This window comes from Pleurodeles waltl, chromosome 9 (assembly GCF_031143425.1).
Source record: "Pleurodeles waltl isolate 20211129_DDA chromosome 9, aPleWal1.hap1.20221129, whole genome shotgun sequence".
NCBI classification, from domain to species: Eukaryota; Metazoa; Chordata; class Amphibia; order Caudata; family Salamandridae; genus Pleurodeles; species Pleurodeles waltl.
In genome coordinates, this window is record NC_090448.1 from 430,650,587 (window position 1) to 430,670,581 (window position 19,995).

At 44.0% G+C, this 19,995-nt stretch overlaps 1 protein-coding gene across 1 annotated transcript in view; it reads left to right on the top strand.

Moving 5' to 3' along the window:
* Positions 1-19,284, top strand: part of LOC138259476 (cytochrome P450 2C28-like) — a 1,060,791-nt gene extending 1,041,507 nt beyond the window's left edge. Inside the window, exon 9 of the mRNA XM_069207246.1 lies at positions 18,601-19,284. Within this exon, the coding sequence (XP_069063347.1) occupies positions 18,601-18,785 (185 nt within the window). The 3' untranslated portion in view covers positions 18,786-19,284. The remainder of the gene's footprint in view (positions 1-18,600) is intronic.
* Positions 19,285-19,995: the final 711 nt, after the last annotated feature.

Sequence of the window (19,995 nt, forward strand, 5' to 3'; positions counted from 1 at the left end):
ACATATATGGCATGGGTTTTATTATATTTGGCTAGCGTTATATCCACACAGCCTTGTTTTGTGGTCATAATTTGTGCAAAGGTATTATGTAGAAGGCTTGCCTATTCATTACTAACATGATGCTTTTAGTTTTATGGAGTCACATATTTTTCCGCTGCTTACTTTAAAGAGGCAGATAAACCATTTCCACTCTATGGGTATGGATTAACGTGCATAAGGTAAAACATTCCAGAGAAACCAGCTGTATACACCATAATCTTAACAAAGGTATTGCTCAAACTAAGTGGTTAGGAATGTGTGATGAAAATTGATTGGCGTGTATTTACTGCTCATCCTTTTATTTATTTTGTTTGGTAAAATTGCAAATTATGGCACATGATTCTTACATTATGTGTACGATAATAAACAATACATTTGGGGCCAGATGTAGGAAAAATCCAAATTGCGACTTGCAATTTGCAAGTCCCTGAGACTCGCAAATTGCAAGTCGCAATTTGGTATGCAGAAAGGTGTCTCAGACACCTGCAACTCGCAATGGGGTCGCAAAGACCCACCTCATTAATATTAATGAGGTGGGTCGCAGTTTGCGACTCCATTGCGACTATGGCCACTCACAGGGATGGTGGCCTGCTGGAGACAGCAGACCACCATGTCCGTGACTGCTTTTTAATAAAGCAGTTTTTTTTTTCTAAGTGCAGCCCATTTTCCTCAAAGTCCCTTGGACCACTGCCTGCTCTGAAAAAAATTTTTTTTATCCAGTCACAAAGGGGAAGGGGTCCCATGGGGACCCCTTCCCGTTTGCGACTGGGTTACCATCAACTTCAAGTGGATGGTAACTGCGATTCCATTTGCGACCGCTTTCGCGTCGCAAATGGAATTGAATTGCATTGCGAGTCGCAAATAGGAAGGGAACACCCCTTCCTATTTGCGAGTCAGAAATGCATTTTGCGAGTCGGATCCGACTCGCAAAATGCATTTCTGCATAGCAAAGAGGCATTTGCGCCTTGCAAATGGCGATTTTTGCTATTTGCAAGGCGCAATCTCTTTGCTACATCTGGCCCTTAGTCCATTATAAGATACCTTCCATTGTGAGTCCTGATTTCAGGGGACTGGAGATAAGCTCTTCAGAGTCATCTGCAGATGTGCAATCTGTGACAAGTTGATTTAAAACAACTTTCACAACAGAGCATAACTGAACTACATGAGGTGAGAGACACTAACTAGTTTGCCTTTCCTCCGAAAAGGTTGTAGTTTCCTTTTGAGGCATGTAACATTTACTGGGTATGACGACATTAACTTCAGCAAACATAACACATTCTTCACCTTTAAATGACTATTAAATCTCTCAACCCCAGCAACTGCTATCAGGATCTTCCCTCTGCTGACACCGTCAAATCCAACTTTTAATTTTTTTTCAGAACCCTGGTGCTTTCCAAATCTTGCCTCTCACTCCAAAGGCACCATCCCAGATCCTTAAAAGAGTCCTGATTACGCCAATTTGAAAACCCAAACATTGACACTAACATTCTATTAAAGTGTAGACTAGTTTCAATTCTTCATTGCCTTGGAAAACCGATAAAGATGTGCTTCCCAATTAATTAGTTGCCTACGTCAACGGAGAGCACTTCCTGGCAAACTGACAATAGGACTGTTAGTCTGCATTTGTCACTGAAACTACCATTCTCAAAATTCTGGATGACATAGACCATGTCCTGGACAATTGAGATCAGCTTTCTTGCCCTTTTACACTTATTGGTGGACTTGGATATGGTCGATCACGGTAACCTAATTCATAACCAAGAACATTATATTAGCTTTTCTTCTGTCTTCAGAATTAATTGACCTCATATCTGACAAATTGCAAATCAGCTGGTGAAAATCAATGAGCACGCTCAATACACAACCTCAGTTTCATAGAAGATTCCTTAGGGTTCAAATATGGCCCTACCCTCTGTGCCCTGCACCTTAAGAACCTAACTTGGTCTTTGATCAGACAGGTGTCTTCAGCCATCAATAGGTGAGTGACACACATCTTTACATCAACACTTCATTTCAACATGAAACTCACAGTAATTGGTCTGAGAAGCAGATTTAGACTACTCATCAGGTGTCCAAGCTCAAGGCCTCTCATGTACTCAACAAAATATTTTCTGGCTCCATTTCATCCCTTTAGAACCCCCTTCCCATTGGCAAACTAACATAGGCCCACGCAGCATTTAGGAAAAAAACGTGTCTATTATGCATTCACCTGATTGATTTTACTCCCAGCTAATTTGAAGAGAATTTCTACTTTTTAAAGACTTTTACCTGTCATGCCCATGTAATCCCGACTTTCCACCTGCAGAGCTTCTTGTTATCTTGTTATGGTTATCAACTCTTTCCTTACGTGTTCTATTGTAAAACCCTCCAAAACACCATTGTGAAGGCGCACTATATCAAATGGCAAAATGTAAACATACATAGAAATGCACTAGAATCTTGTTGTTTGAGATAGTTCTTTCCTTCTGGCATTCTCCATTGTTGCATAACAGAACATATTTATTGAAAGGCTTTTAAAAAGGTATTTTAACAGTTGTCTGAATCAGTTAGCTTGCTCCAGCACTGACACTGGTCGATGTGTTCCAGAGCTACATACAACAGCAATCCCTGTTAATGAACGCTAACAGTTGAAAGAACAAGGAGGGATCAGGTGGGCTGTTACTGAAATAAAGATTGTAGAGGGATGCAATTTGATGCCAGCTATTGTAAATTGGGCCTTTTTCCAACAGACGTTGATCCATACTGCTGCTTTTCATTATATCCTAACATCCACTTGGATTCAATGGAATGTTTTATGTCCAATTTGGCTCAGTCATGAATAAATAACTTCATTTTCATCTTGGTAGCTTATAGGTGAAGTCTCTGTAGTCCATTAGGGTACTGAAATTCTTCCATCCAAAACAAGATATCATACAAGATTAATTCAGTGTGAGGTCAAGAGGGGAAGTTTTCTACGGTAGTATGACTAGTGGCATGTTAACGATGGCTTTGATTTGAGTGACAGGGAAGCAACAAAAAGTGTTACAAAAGGCAGAGAGGCAGTTACTTGACCATACAATTATTGATGTTAGTTTGTCCCTCTGAGTTATTATCCAGGAGGATGAAGAATAAGGTTTCATCATCATGCACATGGAAGTAAATAGTGGAAAGGGCAGAGCTTTGGCGAACAGAGAACAGCAGCATGAGGATTTAGATGGATACAAGTAAACCTTTGTCTTCGGACACAACAGAAAAAAATAAATCCATTTTTAGATCAGTACTGCACATTCCAAGCCAAACTCCCTGTCAATTGAGACAGCAGAAATATTATGGCCCTTAGTGTATAGGCTACAGAGAGGTTTAGAAAAATCAGCGCTGTTTGATACCCCTTGCCAAGTGTGGTTAGAAACACATGTTTGGATGTCTGCTAAAGCTGATTCTGTTCCTCTTGAGGGGTGGAAACCCGACAGGCGATCACGAGGTGGCTGGTTCTGTTAGATGTAATCTTCTTGTTGATAAGTAACTCCACTTTGCAGATTTTTGCAAGCATATCGTAATTTTTAAATTAGCATTGAATGGTACAGTAGGATCTTCAATGGGGTTCTGTAAAAGGGAGAAACCTTTTAGTCACTTCCGGGAACTGATCACCAAGAACTAGTCCCATTTTTCTGTGGTTATGTGTTTTTGCATTCTTCTATGCACTTATCTATTTTCTTGTACTGGAATATTAGAAATGGCACAGAAGTACGGTGAATGTTATACTGGTGTCTTTTTGATTTTGCCCAAAGCTACAGGTTTAATTTCTTTTCATTTCTCCTTGGTTATTTAACATAGTGACGTTTTAAATTTTAAATGGGAGCCTGTGGAAATGTTCTTTCAAGTGATATAGTTGTTGGTTCTATTATTGCTTGACAGTCACGTGATTATGTTTATTGAAATGCCCTTACTCCCCCTTGTTTAATTAACCCATTCCAATCCCCATTTATATAGGAGAGGATGAATATCTCATTGAGTGCCTCATTTGCATATTCTCTTTTCATATGATTTTTCAGGCAGATTTTGTTCAATAAATTCACAGATACTTCACAACATCTTTCACTCAGTATGGAGTAGGTACAAGACAGTGTTGACATGTAGCCCATCAATCCCATCTTTACTTTGTGCTCCACACTTCATTATACATATTCAGATTTCTGCAATGCTGATGGAGGCCTTGAAGGAGTTCTAGTGGCATTTATCAAAACTGTCTTTCTGCAATAAACATGAGGACACATGTTTACCTAGAGCTCCATTCTATACAGTGGTATGGTGGCCACTTTATGTTGGAGCAGGTGTTGAAACACTTGCCCAAAAGATGCGAGTCATAGTTCATTTTCTTTTAGTTTAAACACAGACTAGATTTAAAGAATTCGAGGCGCAGGTTTACTTAGAATTTGCACCTGGGTTGCCTTATTCTTTAGGCTCAGTCGGCAGCAAAAACTATTTTGGGATTTACAAAGCCACATAAAGCCGGATTTGTGTGGCTTTGCGTGGCTTTCTTTTTTTTGAAAACGGAATAGCATTGCTTTACCTTGCTTCAGGTAGGTTTTACATGGGTGGAAAATTGATACGCTCATCCGTCAACCCATGCATTTTCATGCAGTCCCATATTTACGAAGACTTGTTAATATAGATTTATGCCAAAATGGTACGCCTACCCAAAGCTGGTGTAAGAAGAAGAAAGAACTGTATTTTTCCTTGTTTTTCCCTCTTTGTATTCTGCAGCACAGATACAAAGAGGAAATAGCCTCAAACAATAGTTCTTCAGACGCTAAACCTTCCTGCACAAAAACTATCTTGACAACAATGTAGGTACTCTTGTGACATGGCACAAGGGTGCCTGCATCACTGCTAGGCAGTCCTGAATGCACCAGCACCAGCAGAACTGCATTAAATATTTGTAAAAATGGCACACTTCTGCTCTGTACTGGTGCAGCAAATTCAGGATCTCCACCCTTTAATTATCAGAAATACACAATTTGTATACTTAACACGTGTTAAACACATTCATCTTTGTTCATTAGATTAATTGAATAACATTAGATGGCTGCATATACTTTTAGTTAAGGGCCACCCTTATGTACTCTAATTGTAATCAATGTATTCATCGCCATTAAAAATGTATCTCTCATTTAATGTACTCAGTATTCAGTTATGCTAACTGTCTTCGTTCAACATTTAATTCAAGGTAATGTTAGTGACTAGGCCTAAGTGCACACCTTGCACTGTTCCCAAATGCTTGCAGGAATTTGTTTGCTTTCTCCTCTGCAGGTGAGCTATCAGAAATCTCGTTGGTTACAGAAAGGTTCATGTTATGTATTAGACTGATAGTGAGAAGCAGTAATGAAGGTTTAGCAGCGAATGTGGAGACGTGATGGTGAGAATAATATCTCCTGTATTAGCAGCCAGGACAAATAATATCTTAAGGGACGAGCAGATGTGTGGTTTATTGTGCGAATCTGGGAAAATGGGGAGTCTACCCCTTCTCAGTGGACTCTGTTGTGGGATTGGTTTATTTAGGTGGGAACCTCATAAAGAAGGATTTCTGGAAACTTTTTGTTTTAACTTGACTTCTATAGGTTAGTTTAGACAGACTCTGCTGACTTTGTTGTGAGGATACCTTTTCTCCACTCTGCTGTTTTTCTTTACCAGAGTGGAAAAGCTTCATGCTTGACCACTGTTATATCTCCCTTGAACCTCACAAGGTTCATTTGATGCTGACACGTTCTTGCTTTTTCTTATCTTTAGAAATCCCTAGTTACGTTTGTTGCTTTATATAGAATAGTGAAGTTATTTATGGAATTCATAATTTGGATCTTCTGCATCATGTTTGTGGTTGTGGTTAATCTTTTGTTTTTATACTACAGCAATCATTTTGAGTGGAGCCTAGAGGAAGGATCACCAATTGCAGCACAGAGCCCGCAGTAACCACGGCGTTCGCATTTGCAGCTGGGAGCTGCATAGAGTTGGGCCTGGCTCGGCCCAGCCCAGTTCAGTCTAGCCTGTAGTCTGGAGCCCAGGGTCCAGGGCTCGGAGCCCAGAGCCACTAGGACCATCAGGGCTACAGGTTGCTGCGCGACATAGGAGCAGCACAGAAGCCGTCCAGCTAAGACTGGGTGCGGCTTGTGGAATTACCTGTGAGCTTGAAAACCACTTTGTGCCCTCAGAACATCCGTCCTTTATTGGATCGCTATTATCATAATCATCATCTTTAATTCATTTAATTAATCACCACCAGCAAAAACCTCCGCAAACTCGGTCACTCATTACCTCTCACCTGCAGCTTGCAATCAAGATGAAGCATCCAGTCCTTGGCACCAGGCAACACCTGATTTTCACATACCTTACAGCGGGACCTGGAAGCAGGAAGTTAAAAGCTGCTGGACCCCCAGGCCAGTGGCATCGCAAGCGTCAAGTCCCTTGTGAGCCGTACAACCACAGAAATAGCAGGTGCGAACCATGCAATCTGGAAAGCCCAGTGGGGTCCCAGCTGGGGGACGGAAAGGCTACCAAACAGAATGAGGCAACGCTTCCCGGAGAATTCACCAGTGGTATGCTCAGATGACTTTAACAACGAAGAAAACATCTTGCAGCACAGTAGAAAAAAGATACTAATGTAGTATCTACAAAAAAGAGGGGTATAAAATAATATACTTTCTAGTGATCCGGCATCAAAGGTCAAAGGGAGAAATGGATGCCCCCCCCAAGGGGCAATACCTGAACAAGCCTTCGCCAGGGAAGTGTCCCCCTGGCTTCAAAACAGCAATCTGCAAGAGTCACAAAATTTGGTAGAGCAATTAGATCCCAGGCACAAACAAAAATCACATCTCACCCAAGGGAAAAGGAAGGTGAAAGATGAGAGCGTTGCTGTCTTGCAATCTATTTTTCCCCTGAACTTCAGTAACTGGGAGGACCCATTCTCGAGTCTAGGTCGAAGGAATCAGTCAGGGCAGCCAGTACCTGCTGTCGTACAGGATCAGCCTTTAATTTGGCTTTTAAACTCGGACTCCTTCACTGATGACGTCAGCATCTTGCAGGAAACTAATGTATCTGCTCCCCTTTTCGGACATCATTGAATGGGCGGAGAGAAAATGACTAACACCATAGTCTGCTGAAGCCCTTTTTAGGAATGCTCGAGTAGCCCATGAAACAAGCAAAAACCTTTGTTAGAAACTTAAGTACCAGCTGATAGATTTATCGACGCTAGACGTTATGTCAGCGGCAATACAACATCAGACTGACAAACAAGACATTGAAGTGGACCTACTTAACATCATGGCTGAACACATTGTGGGCATAGCTTCGAAGCTACAAGCCCTCAATGACCTAATCCAGAGAGCCCAAAATCATAATTATATGCAGCAAGTTGTATGCAATTGTGCCACATCAAAGGAAAAGCCCCAGGATATTTCCTCCATTCTCTACTCCTGGAGGTCAGGGCCCAAGCCTTGAAACCGAGGGAAAAGCTTCGGTTCCGAGAACTGGCTGAAATAGCCACCCCAAACACCAATATAATCCATGACACAGAGAGCATGGAATGTGCCCGTTGAGGACCACTGACTTCAGCATTAAGACAAAAAAAAGGGCACTCAGAGCCCAGTAGTATATCAAATCTCCCCCAGCCAGGAGATCTTAACACAGGGGAAAAACCCAGGAGTATAAATAAGACTTCGGAGATGGAAGACCCATGTAGTCCAGAGCCTCCAAAAACAAAAAGGGAAAAGAAGAGGGAGAGAGGGGCACGGAAAAAAGAAAAAAAACATCCAGCAGAAAAATATGTAGCAATTTTTTGCATAACACATTTGGCCTCTCCCAAAACCAGTGAAGGAAGTGAGAACATCCCAGATCCACCGGGAATCAAGCAGGAGGCCACAGCAGTGGAAAGACGTTTTTTCCCACTGCAACTAGTCCAGTCCCTAGTCCCCAAAGAACACTCTCAATGCTGGCAGGTGGGGACAAACAAATGAGGGTCAAATAATTACTCTTGGACAGCCCCTTTAGGGGAAAATGAAATTGGTCAATTCTATAAGTCAGGAAATATAAAATCAGCTTGGGAAGAAAAGGTACCAGTGTACGCTTCAGGGAGCAGCAAGTCTTGCAATACATTAAGAAACAAAACCCTTAATAAGACGGAAACTGGGTGGGCGAGTCCGGACCGGCCTCAAAGAGGGAAGGAGAAAAGCACCTTTTGCTCCAATTTGTGGACAAATCAATTGCTTCAACAAGGACGGAAAGCAGGACACAAGGATTTGCAAAAAAACTCCAGAAGGGGATCAAAAACAGAGATTCACCTGCCAGCTAAGTCCTTGGAGGCATACAGGCTCCTCTATATACCACATTACAGGTCACAGGGAGGATTCAATATCCTCAACAGGGGTAATATTTTAAGACTGATAGGGGAAATAGGAGAACTTGCCCATGTGTCATCCGCAGGTCTCATCTCAGTAGAATTTAAACCTCACCCCCAAAGGAGTGACCAAGAAGCCATCATAACAACATGGACTTTGCCAGGCTTGGTAAACCAATTACTGACCCATTCTGAAATCTTTGACTCCTGGGGCATGGAGTTGCAAAAGGCAGATTGCCCCCGCTTTCCCGGACCTCTGTGGGCTGTCAGAAAAAAGGTGCTAAGAGGAGCAACATGAGCTGATAAAAATCTGGAGGAGGTGGAAAAACTGATGGTTGTGAAGCACTTAAATGAGTCAGGCTCAGGGCAAATTTATCAGGATTATAAAGAATGCCAACCCGAAGATGAAAGCCAAGGATTATGAGGGGCCACAGATAGCAATTGCTCTTGATAATTACAAAATGTTTGGAAGCGGGTTACCGGACAGGAATAGTGTTAGCATTTCCTCATGGAACGTTCATGGAATAAAGTCATTGCTGCAGGATGCAGATACACGGTTCTTCCTGCAGGAACGTGACATCATCTTGCTACAGGAAACTTGAGGGCATATTTATGAAAAGTGGTGCCGCACCCCTTACCGCTCCCCTAATGCCCCCATGTATGCACCGTATTTAATATACGGCGCACCATGGCATTAGTTAGAGATCTAGCATCAGAATGTTTGACGCTAGTTTGGCACTTTTCAGGATTAACGTAAACAATGTTGATGCTAATCCTGTAAAGCACCCAGAGGCCCATTGTAACCAATGGGAGCCTCCTTTAATGCCTGCTCACAGCAGGCGTTAAAAGGGCCAAATAAATGACTCATAGAAATCTCTTACATTTCTTTGTGCCATTCCTTCCCTCCTCCCCCAATGGGAGAACACCCCCTTTGCATACATAATGCCTGGCACAAACATAAAGTAGTGCAAAGGGTTACAAAGTGGTGCAGCATTTTTGGCCATCTAACACCACATTAGCGTCAAACAAATTACGCTAATGTGTCATTAAAATGGCGCTAGGCCCTCTTAAATCTGGGCCTTAGCGCTAATGGCTGATTTCGGTGACCGGTTATGTAGACCTGCAGATTCCAGCAAAGAGGACCTCAAAATACAGCTATCTAAAGGGAGGCCTGTCAACATTTGTATCCACAGTATTCAAATGGGATAAAGACATAGGTGCTCATTATGAACACAGCGGTAACAACCGTCGTGTTCATGCTGGCGGTCAAAACACTGACCGCCAGCGTCCCCGGATCCCAAACATTGTTTCTGCCAACCGGACCACAGGAAGGCCTGGCCGGGACATTGACGGCGGCTCCACATGGAGCCGCCGCCAATGCCTCTGTGCGGCGGGTGCAGCTGCACCTGTCGCGCAGATCACTGCCCAAAAATCGGGCAGTGACCTGCACGACGGGGCACTGCACCGGGGCCCCTGCACTGCCCATGCAAAGTGCATGGGCAGTACAAGGGCCCCCAGGGGTGCCTCGGGGCACCCCCTCTGCCAGCCTTTCCTTGGCGGGGTAACCCGCCAGGGAAAGGCTGGAGGATTAGGAAACATTATCCAAGGGGTAGCGCCGCTGCCCTGTTGGATGATGTTTCCACCCACCGCCAGGCTGCCTGACGGAGGCAGCCTGGCGGTGAGTGAGGGCTGCCGATGGCGGCCCTCACCATGATCATTATGTGGCGGGTTGGCCTGCCATGCCAGCTGGCGGTTTCAGCCGTCAACGGCGGCATGGCGGGCCAACCCGCCGTGTTCATAATGACCACCATAGTTGGCACAGGGATAAACTGGATCCAGTCAACCAAATTTACACTTGGTGGGAACAGCAGAAGTAAAAAAGATCTAATGCTCATAAATTTTTATATTCATCCAAATAAAGCATGCAAAGGGGGCAAAGTGGAAATGCTGGGCGGAGTAATAAATGCCCTAAAGAGACAATACAACAATGGCAGATTCATAATCTCTGGTGCTTTCAATCTTAACTTGGCGAACACCAGAGTGGGAAACACAAAGAACAGGGCTGCAAGTGAACATAGGAAGCATTTGGGAAACTTAGTCCTAACGGTGCTAAACAGAAATAGCAAGGAAAACAATCCAGCTTCAATAATGTTTGCAAGAGGCAGAAATTGCTCAATTATTGATTACACATTGATAAACACCTCCGCGAGACCCCTGATGAACAATTTCCAAATTAAGTACAGAACCGATAGTGATCATTTTCCCCAAGCTATGAAACTAGAATGTGAAGGAGGCTGGCCTGGTTTGTAGTGGGTACCTAAGGCACTTACACCTTATTCCAGGACCAGTTATCCCTTATTAGTGAACTGTAGTCAGTGTCTAGAAGCCAGGGTCTCTAGGGGTAGTGTGGATGAGCAGCCAAGGCCTAACTATGAGACATGCAAAGCTCATGCAATACCACTGTAGTCACACAGTACAAATATACAGGAAAGGAAATATTCAGTGTTACAAAAATAAAGGCACTTTATTTTGGTGCCAAAAATGCCAAAAATACCTTATAGCCTATACTCACTTAGGAGGTAAGTAATATACACAGTACATACACTAGAATGCAGAATTAGCCGTAAAAACAGTTAGGAAACAGTGAAAATAGTGAAAATCACAATAGTTGGAAATAGGCCTAGGGAACACAAACCATATACTAAGAAAGTGGAATGCGAAAGTCGATTTCCCACCTAGGCAGGTGTAGTGTGTAGAGGGGTGCAGGGAGTATTAGAGAACACCAAAGGTAAGTAATAGAACCCACCCTAGAGCCCAGGAAAGCAGGAGTAAATCACAGTAACTTTCCTAGAACATACAAGAACACGAGAAAGATTATGTAAGAACCAGAAGAGACTGCATGACACCAACAATGGATTCCTGGACCTGAAGACCTATGGAAGAAGGGAACCAAGTCCAAGAAGCACTGAAGAGTCCAAGAGAACAAGAGCCCCTGCTAGCTCAAATGGTTCAAAGGTTTAATGCAGCAACACATATTGCTGTGTCCTGGAAGGCCCTTTGCAAACCTGGACTGGTCACCTTTTGGTTGCTTATTACTATATTTGGGTGTTAACTCGTGGTGTTAAACTCGTACTAACAAGGTTGAACAAATGTCCAGACCATGGACGTCATTTAGGTGCAATGCACGCATGTGCCACATTATGCCTGCGCCAGGCATAATGTATGCAAGGGGGGTTCCTCCATTTGGAGGCCCAGAAAAAAAAGGGGCGGTGGAATCTATAAGATTCCACTGCACCATTTTTAGCATAATTTGTAATGCCTGCTCAGAGCAGGCGTTAATTTGTGGCACACATTGTTTATAATGGGCCTCTATGTTTTTGCAGGATTAGCGCCAACATTTTGGGCGATGATCCTACAAAGTACCAGAATGGCGCTATTGATCCTAACATGCTTCAGGGTGCGATGTATCATTAATACGACGCACACATGGTAGTGCTATGGGGGCACAATGGGGTGCAAGAAAAGTGGTGCTTCGTGTAATGAAGCACCACTTTTCTTAAATCTGGGCCTAAGTGTCAGGAACAGAGTGGCAGCTCGTCCTTATGGACGCTAGTGGAAGCTCCACTCTCTTTGTGTCTTGTAAATTTTGTATTACACTGATAGGGAATAGTATATTTTTCACTATTAGTGCAACAAAAATAGAGTACAGTTAGCTGGAATATGCCCTTTCATGGCAGTTGAGGTAAGTAAAACTGCTCCTAAATGTACTTTGTGTGCTTGCCTGTGGGTGAGAGTGGGTTTATGTGTGAGAGAGAGAGTGCATGTAAGTGTGTATTTGTGTGGATGTAGAAGTATGTGTGTGTGTGTAAGAGATAGTGCAGGTCAAAGGGCATGTGTTGTCACTTCCGCTACGCCTGGCATTTCGGTGAACTGATGTGCAAATTAGGAAATAATGGGGTAATACATTTTCAAAATGTGCCGCATTATGATGCATAATTTGCCTTTTCTTGTTGCTTAATTTACTCACCCCTGTTGCATAATTTGGCCTGTCGCTGCTGTATAGTTCCAGTGGCCCTGGTCATAATTCACTTAAATATTCTATGAGATGTTCATAGTAAGCCTGTTGTAAGGCATTGTTTCTTTCAGATGCGGGCAATGAGAAGAATCACTTTTCTGTTTAATGTCACACAGAGGTTCCAAGTTTTAAATGCCTTTGTGTTGGTTAGATTGGACTACCGCAATTCATTATATCTAACATTACCAGCAAAATCCATTAACAACTTGCAATTAGTCCAAATTGCAACAACCTGATTCATTCTACATCTGAAGAAATCAGAATCCATCATGCCTGACTTGATTGCATTGCACTGGCTACCAATCGTCCACTTGGACAAGTTAAAGCTATAGACCAAGTACATAAAGCACAGAGTAGAAATGAGACGAGTCCTTTAGTCTGGAGAATTCTCACCATGTAAAATCAGCAATGGTGTGCAGATGAAATGTTCCAGATTTTAAGTGAGTTATTGCGGGGTGGCAGGGCCCTTTTTTGTCGCTGCAGCGAGACTGTGGAATAATCTCCCTTGCAGCTTCACAGTGAATCGCCATTGCTACAATTTAGAAGGCTGCTAAACCCTGGCTTTTCCCGACATACTTTGGCTTTTATATGGTTCAGCTTTTCAATTGTTCCTAAAGTTGTTTCAGTCACTGAATTCTTAGCTCTAAGCTGTCTTTCGGGTTTGCGTTAGGTTTTGACAAGTTATCAAAATAAAAAAAGAAACATTTCTAAAGCACCCAAACCCCCGGAATATGGTGCCGTTGGACTCAAGACTGACTATTGCCTACGGTGCCTAAAACAGATTAACAGATTAATTTTACGTTTTTCCAGAAGCAGAGATGCTATCAAGACATCGGAGAGATAGCAAAGGAGATTTGCACCCAAGTCTGTTTAATGCCATTTAAAAAAAAATATGTGTATCTTCACACATCGTAATTGATGTTCGTCCACTCGTGTACTGTCACCTTCGATTAATCATTCCTGTCTTTTTTTATCCTTTCATGCAACCTGTTTATCATGCCCTTTCAAATTCCATTAACCTTTCTCTTTTTCCTCTTTACTTTTTTTATTCTAATTTGAGATTATTAAATTTACTGTGTCTCAAGGTAGGAAGGACAGTGAACCTGAATAAATAACGTACACAAGACTAGATGACCTCATTGAACACCTATAGCGCTTCACCGTTTTGATGAATAAGAGTAGTGATTTTTTTCTAGTGGCCGTTTGAGCCGTTTGACACATTTTATTGTGTAAAATGGATATCTTTCAAAATATCGCAAAGAAAAAATATGGTCTGAGTATCGTGCCATGAATATTGTTTACATAATATTGCCTCCTGTCAGCGTAAGTTTCTATCATTAACTCCAGGGGGGCAATGTTTTGTAAACAATATTTGGGACACAGTATTTATATCAGACAATTTTACTGACTATGATATTCTGGTACTTTACCACCAACATGTTTTAATAGTCATTATTTGTTATATCTATAGCTTTTGAAAAAAAAGTGAGAATTACAATTTGCTTTCTGTGATATTTTAATAAACCCAAAAGAGCTATTTATGTTCTTTTGGAATTAGTAGGAGAGATCTTTGTGAAACAGATTATCACATTTATGGTGAAAGCAAGCAAAAGACATGTGGATGAAAAAAGACATAGGCCCTCATTACAAGTCTGTCGGTCTTAAAACCACTAGAACCGCAGTGGCGGTCTCACCGCCAAAGGGGAAGACCGCCAAATTATGAGTTCTAAGCCAAACCGCCGATACCCTGCCTGTACCGCCACTTTTCTGCAGTCCGCCGGGCTGAAGGTGAGCACTGCTGGCCCGGCGGATGCGGTAATACCGCTAGCGGTATTATGAGGTGGAAGACTGCCAGAAAAAGCTGGTGGGCTTGTATCCTGGCAACAGGAATCTGGATTCCTGTCGCCGGGATACTCCTGCGCACCCATCCACATACCCCCAAACATGCACCCACATACTCCCACACACAAACACACCCACTCACCCATGCACTCGCGTCATACACACCCATTCAAACTAACATACATATACAAATACTGCACTCAAGCATGCCTTCACTTCTCCTTCCTCCAGCGCATACATACATTCACACACCCCTCCCTTGCATTGCATACACGCACTTACCTCTCTCCCTGTCCACTGACACACGTGCACCTGCTCTCCTCATTCACTCACACAAACACTCCCCCATCCACTTGCATACACATGCACACCTGTACACCACTCACCTCTTCGATCTGCTCAGTCACACTCACGCTCTCAATTGCTCACACACAAACTCATGCATTGTAGGAGGCTGGCCTGGCTTATAGTGGGTACCTTGTGGTACTTACACCTTGTGCCAGGTCCAGTTATCCCTTATTAGTAGATTAGAGGTGTTCTAGCAACTTAGGCTGATAGAGGTAGCTATAGCAGAGCAGCTTAGGCTGAACTAGGAGACATGCAAAGCTCCTACTATACCACTTATATCATATAGCACTATATCACAAGAAAACACAATACTCAGAGTTACTAAAAATAAAGGTACTTTAGTAGTGACAATATGCCAAAGGTATCTCAGAGGATACACTCCCTTAGGAGGTAAGTAATATACACAAATGATATGCACACAAACCAAAATCAGGTAAGTAACAGTTAGAAAAGTAGTGCAAACAATGTAGAATCCCAATAGGATGCAATAAGGAGAAATAGGCCTAGGGGCAACACAAACCATATACTCCAAAAGTAGAATGCGAACCACGAATAGACCCCAGGCCTAGTGTAGTGTGTAGAGGCTCGCTGGGAGTGTAAGAAAACACTAAGGGTGTCCAAGATACCCCACACCAAGACCCTGAAAAGTAGGAGTAAAGTTACCCTACTACCCCAGAAAGACAGTAAAGTCGAGATAGGGGATTCTGCAAGGACAACAACTGACTGCAAAACACAGAAGACGGATTCCTGGACCTGAGGACCTGTAAAGGAAGGGGACAAAGTCCAAGAGTCACGCAAGTGTCCAGGGGGGGCAGGAGCCCACTAAACCCCGGACGAATGTGCAAAATGGCTGCCTCTGGGTGGAAGAAGCAAAAGACTCTCAACAACGGAAGGTGCCAGGAACTTCTCCTTTGGTCACAAGATGTCCCACGGTGTACTGGAGGATGCAGAGTTCTTTCCATGCAGAAAGACCGCAAACAAGCCTTGCTAGCTGCAAGAGTCGCGGTTGAGAATTTTGGGTGCAGCTGGGGCCTAGGAAGGACCACGAGGTTGCCCCTTGGAGGAGGAGACAGAGGAGGCGCTCAGCAACTCAGAGAGCCCCCGCAGAAGCAGGCAGCACCCGCAGAAGTACTGGAACAGGCAGTTAGATGATCTGAGGACAGCGGTTAACTCAGAGTCACAAAGGAGGGTCTCACGACGTCGGAGTCCAACTCAGCAAGTTGGGCAATGCAGGACGGAGTACTAGGGACCTGGGCTAGGCTGTGCACGAAGGAAGTCTTGCAAAAGTGCACAGAAGCCGGAGCAGCTGCAGTTCATGCAGTACACAGGTTTACTGTCTGGCGTGGGGATGCAAGGACTTACCTCTACCAAATTTGGACAGATGGGCCACTGGACTGTGGGAGACACTTGGACCCAGCTCCTGTGTTCCAGGGAGCACGCTCGTCAGGATGAGAGGGGACCCAGAGGACCGGTGATGCAGAGGTTTGGTGCCTGCATTAGCAGGGGGAAGATTCCGTCGACCCACAGGAGATTTCTTCTTGGCATCCAGTGCAGGGTGAAGGCAGACAGCCCTCAGAGCATGCACCACCAGGAAACAGTCGAGAAAGCCGGTAGGATGAGGCGCTACAATGTTGCTGGTAGTGTTCTTGCTACTTTGTTACAGTTATGCAGGCGTCCTGGAGCAGTCAGTGGTCGATCCTTGGCAGAAGTCAAAGAGGGAAGTGCAGAGGAACTCTGGTGAGCTCTTGCATTCGTTATCTGGTGAGATGCCCACAGAAGAGACCCTAAATAGCCCACAGAGGAGGATTGGTTACTGAAAAAGGTAACCACCTATCAGGAGGGGTCTCTGATGTCACCTTCTGTCTCTGGCCACTGAGAGCTGTCCATTGTGCCCTCACACCTCTGCATCCAAGATGGCAGAGGTCTGGGACACACTGGAGGAGTTCTGGGCACTTCCCCTGGGAGGTGCTGGTCAGGGGAGTGGTCACTCCCCTTTCCTTTGTCCAGTTTCGCGCCAGAGCAGGACTGGGGGAATCCCTGAACAGGTGTAGACTGGCTTATGCAAGAAGGGCACCATCTGTGCCCTTCAAAGCATTTCCAGAGGCCAGGAAAGGCTACTCCTCCCAGGCCCTTCACACCTATTTCCAAAGGGAAAGGGTGTAACACCCTTTCTCAGAGGAAATCCTTTGTTCTGACTTTCCTGGGACCAGGCTGCCCAGGCCCCAGGGGGGCAGAAACCTCTCTGAGGGGTTGGCAGCAGCAGTGGCTGCAGTGGAGACCCCAGAAAGTTAGTTTGGCAGTACCAGGGCTCTGTGCTGGTGACCCGGGGATGCATGGAATTGTCCCCCAATGGTATTGGGCGAACAATTCCATGATCCTAGACATGTTACATGGCCATGTTCGGAGTTACCATTGTGACGCTACATATAGGTAGTGACCTATATGTAGTGCACGCGTGTAATGGTGTTCCTGCACTCACAAAGTCCGGGGAATTTGCCCTGAACAATGTGGGGGCACCTTGGCTAGTGCCAAGGTGCCCACACACTAAGTAGCTTTGCACCTAACCTTCACCAAGTGAGGGTTAGACATATAGGTGACTTATAAGTTACTTAAGTGCAGTGTAAAATGGCTGTGAAATAACGTGGATGTTATTTCACTCAGGCTGCAGTGGCAGTCCTGTGTAAGAATTGTCAGAGCTCCCTATGGGTGGCTAAAGAAATGCTGCAGTCCATAGGGATCTCCTGGAACCCCAATACCCTAGGTACCTAGGTACCATACACAAGGGAATTATAAGGGTGTTCCAGAGTGCCAATGAGATTTGGTAAAATTAGTCACTAGCCTGCAGTGACAATTTTAAAAGCAGAGAGAGCATAAACACTGAGGTTCTGGTTAGCAGAGCCTCAGTACTACAGTTAGGCACCACACAGGGAAAACATATATCCCACAAACATATGAGCACTGGGGTCCTGGCTAGCAGGATCCCAGTGACACATATCAGACATACTGACAACATAGGGTTTTCACTGGGCACTGGTTAGCAGAATCCCAGTGAGACAGTAAAAACACCCTGACATATACTCACAAACAGGCCAAAAGTGGGGGTAATAAGGCTAGAAAGAGGCTACCTTCCTACACGCACTCACCACCTTCCCATCCACAAACACTCACACACCCCCACCCCATCCACAGACAGTTACACACCCTCTCACCCTGTCCACAAACTATCACTCACACATGCAGACACGCACCCACAAACACCCCCCCTTCCCTCTGCATCCGCGACATTCACACACGCACTCACACACGCACACACACACACACCCTTCTCCAGTGGACAATCCGCTTACCTCGTCTGCGGAATAGGTCGTCCGGGAGGGGACAGTCCCGGCGCTTCCACCTCCGGCAGTGCCCCACCATCAGGACACCACCACTCTGTATTACATGTCGTAATACGCCGTCCTTTTGGCAGGGTGGTGCCAGCAGTGGAACTGCCTTTTCACTGCCGACCGCCAGCATGACTGTTGTCAGAATTTTGCCCTATTTCAGGCAGAATTCGGAAATCATTTGTAATAAGGCAGCCTTAAGACCTCCAGCACTTGCGGTCTTTTGGTGCCCGCGGCTTCGGCAGTCTTACAAAACGACCACCAAAGTTGTAATGAGGGTCATTGTCTGCAAATCATTAGAGTAGTTGTATGCTATTGTTTTCTTTCTTTTTTCAAACTCAATCTTAATTAAAGAAATTATGAACAAATTGCAAATTTGTTTGCAAATTAATAGGCATATTTCTCTCCCATAGGTAAATCACTCTGAAGTGTGTTGATTGATGCAATATACAGTACTTACTGAACTTGTTTAATAAAGTCTTTTGCTTGCAACTTGCGACTGACCATGACTGTTATTATTATGATCAAATCATGTTTTTTTCTTTCAGGGAAGCGCAAGTGCCTGGGGGAGGGCCTTGCCCGCATGGAGTTGTTCCTGTTCTTCACCACCATACTGCAGAACTTCACATTAAAAGTGCCTGGAAATGTTGATGATATTGACCTTAGTCCAGAAAGGAGTGGATTTTCACAATGTCCCCAGCGCTATACACTCAAACTTATTCCACGGTTTTAATGAACCACAGTATAATGTTACTGTAGAGATTTCATTTCATACATTAGGTAAAGGTCGTACATTACCATGTGAACTATCTGTTTTCAAGAAGAGAGACTTCTTTTTTTTTTTATTAAACTTTCAGTGTGTGGTCCTAAAACTGAAAGTATGAAATATATTAGAAATATCTGAATGAGCAAATCCTGCACATACAAAAATATGCTTCCTGGTGTCCGTGGGTATCCCCAAAAGATATTTTTCCATTTAATCAAGGTGAAAAAGGTGATTAAATGAGCCATGGACGTTGATTCACCAAAATGCTTCATTGGAGGAAATAACATGGAACCTCCAATGAGCCCTGGTGAGGGATGACACCTTGAGCCAGATTTACAAGGCTAGCCCCTCCTTGCGCCACATTAGCATCATTTTTGTTTATGCTAATATGGCTCAAAGAGCCAATTTTTGAGGTGCCATATTTACAGAGTGGTGCAATGCATGCATTGCTCCACTTTGCAAACCCTTGTGCCACATTATGCCTGGGTTAGGCATAATGTATGCAATGGGGGCGTTCCAGCGTAAGGAGGCCCACAAAAATGGTGCAGTGAAATCTACAAGATTTCACTGCAGCATTTTTGGCATCATTTCTAATGCCTACTCAAAGCAGGCGGTAAAATGATGCACATTGAACTCACTGGGCCTCCTTTGATCTGGCCCATTGTTTCATTGTTTAAAAATGTTGACGCTAGTGTAGCAAAGTGCAAGGAGGCCCATTGATTTCAATGGGTGCATAATTTTAATGCCTGCTTTGAGCAGGTGTTAAAAATGATGCCAAAAATGGCGCAGTGAAATCTTGAAGATTTCACTGCATCATTTTTTCTGGCCTCCTAATGCTGGAATGCCCCCCTAGCATACATTATGCCTGACTCTGGCATAGTGTGGTGCAAGGGGTAGCAAAGTGGCACCATGCATACATAGTGCACCTTTATAAATATAGGGTGGCGAAAATTGCCTACTTGAGCCGCATTAGCATAAAAAAGAATTACTCTAATGTAGCACAAGTCGGTGCTAGGACCTTGTAAATGTGGCCCTTAGTTTTTCCCCTAGATTGAGTCTTTCATGACCGGAGAAAAGCTTTGCTAGTTGTTCATTCCCTTGATGCTTCGTTATTGTTTTTCTATTTTATCATTGTGCTCCAGATCCGTTTCTAAGACAAGCCCCTCACGTGCATTTG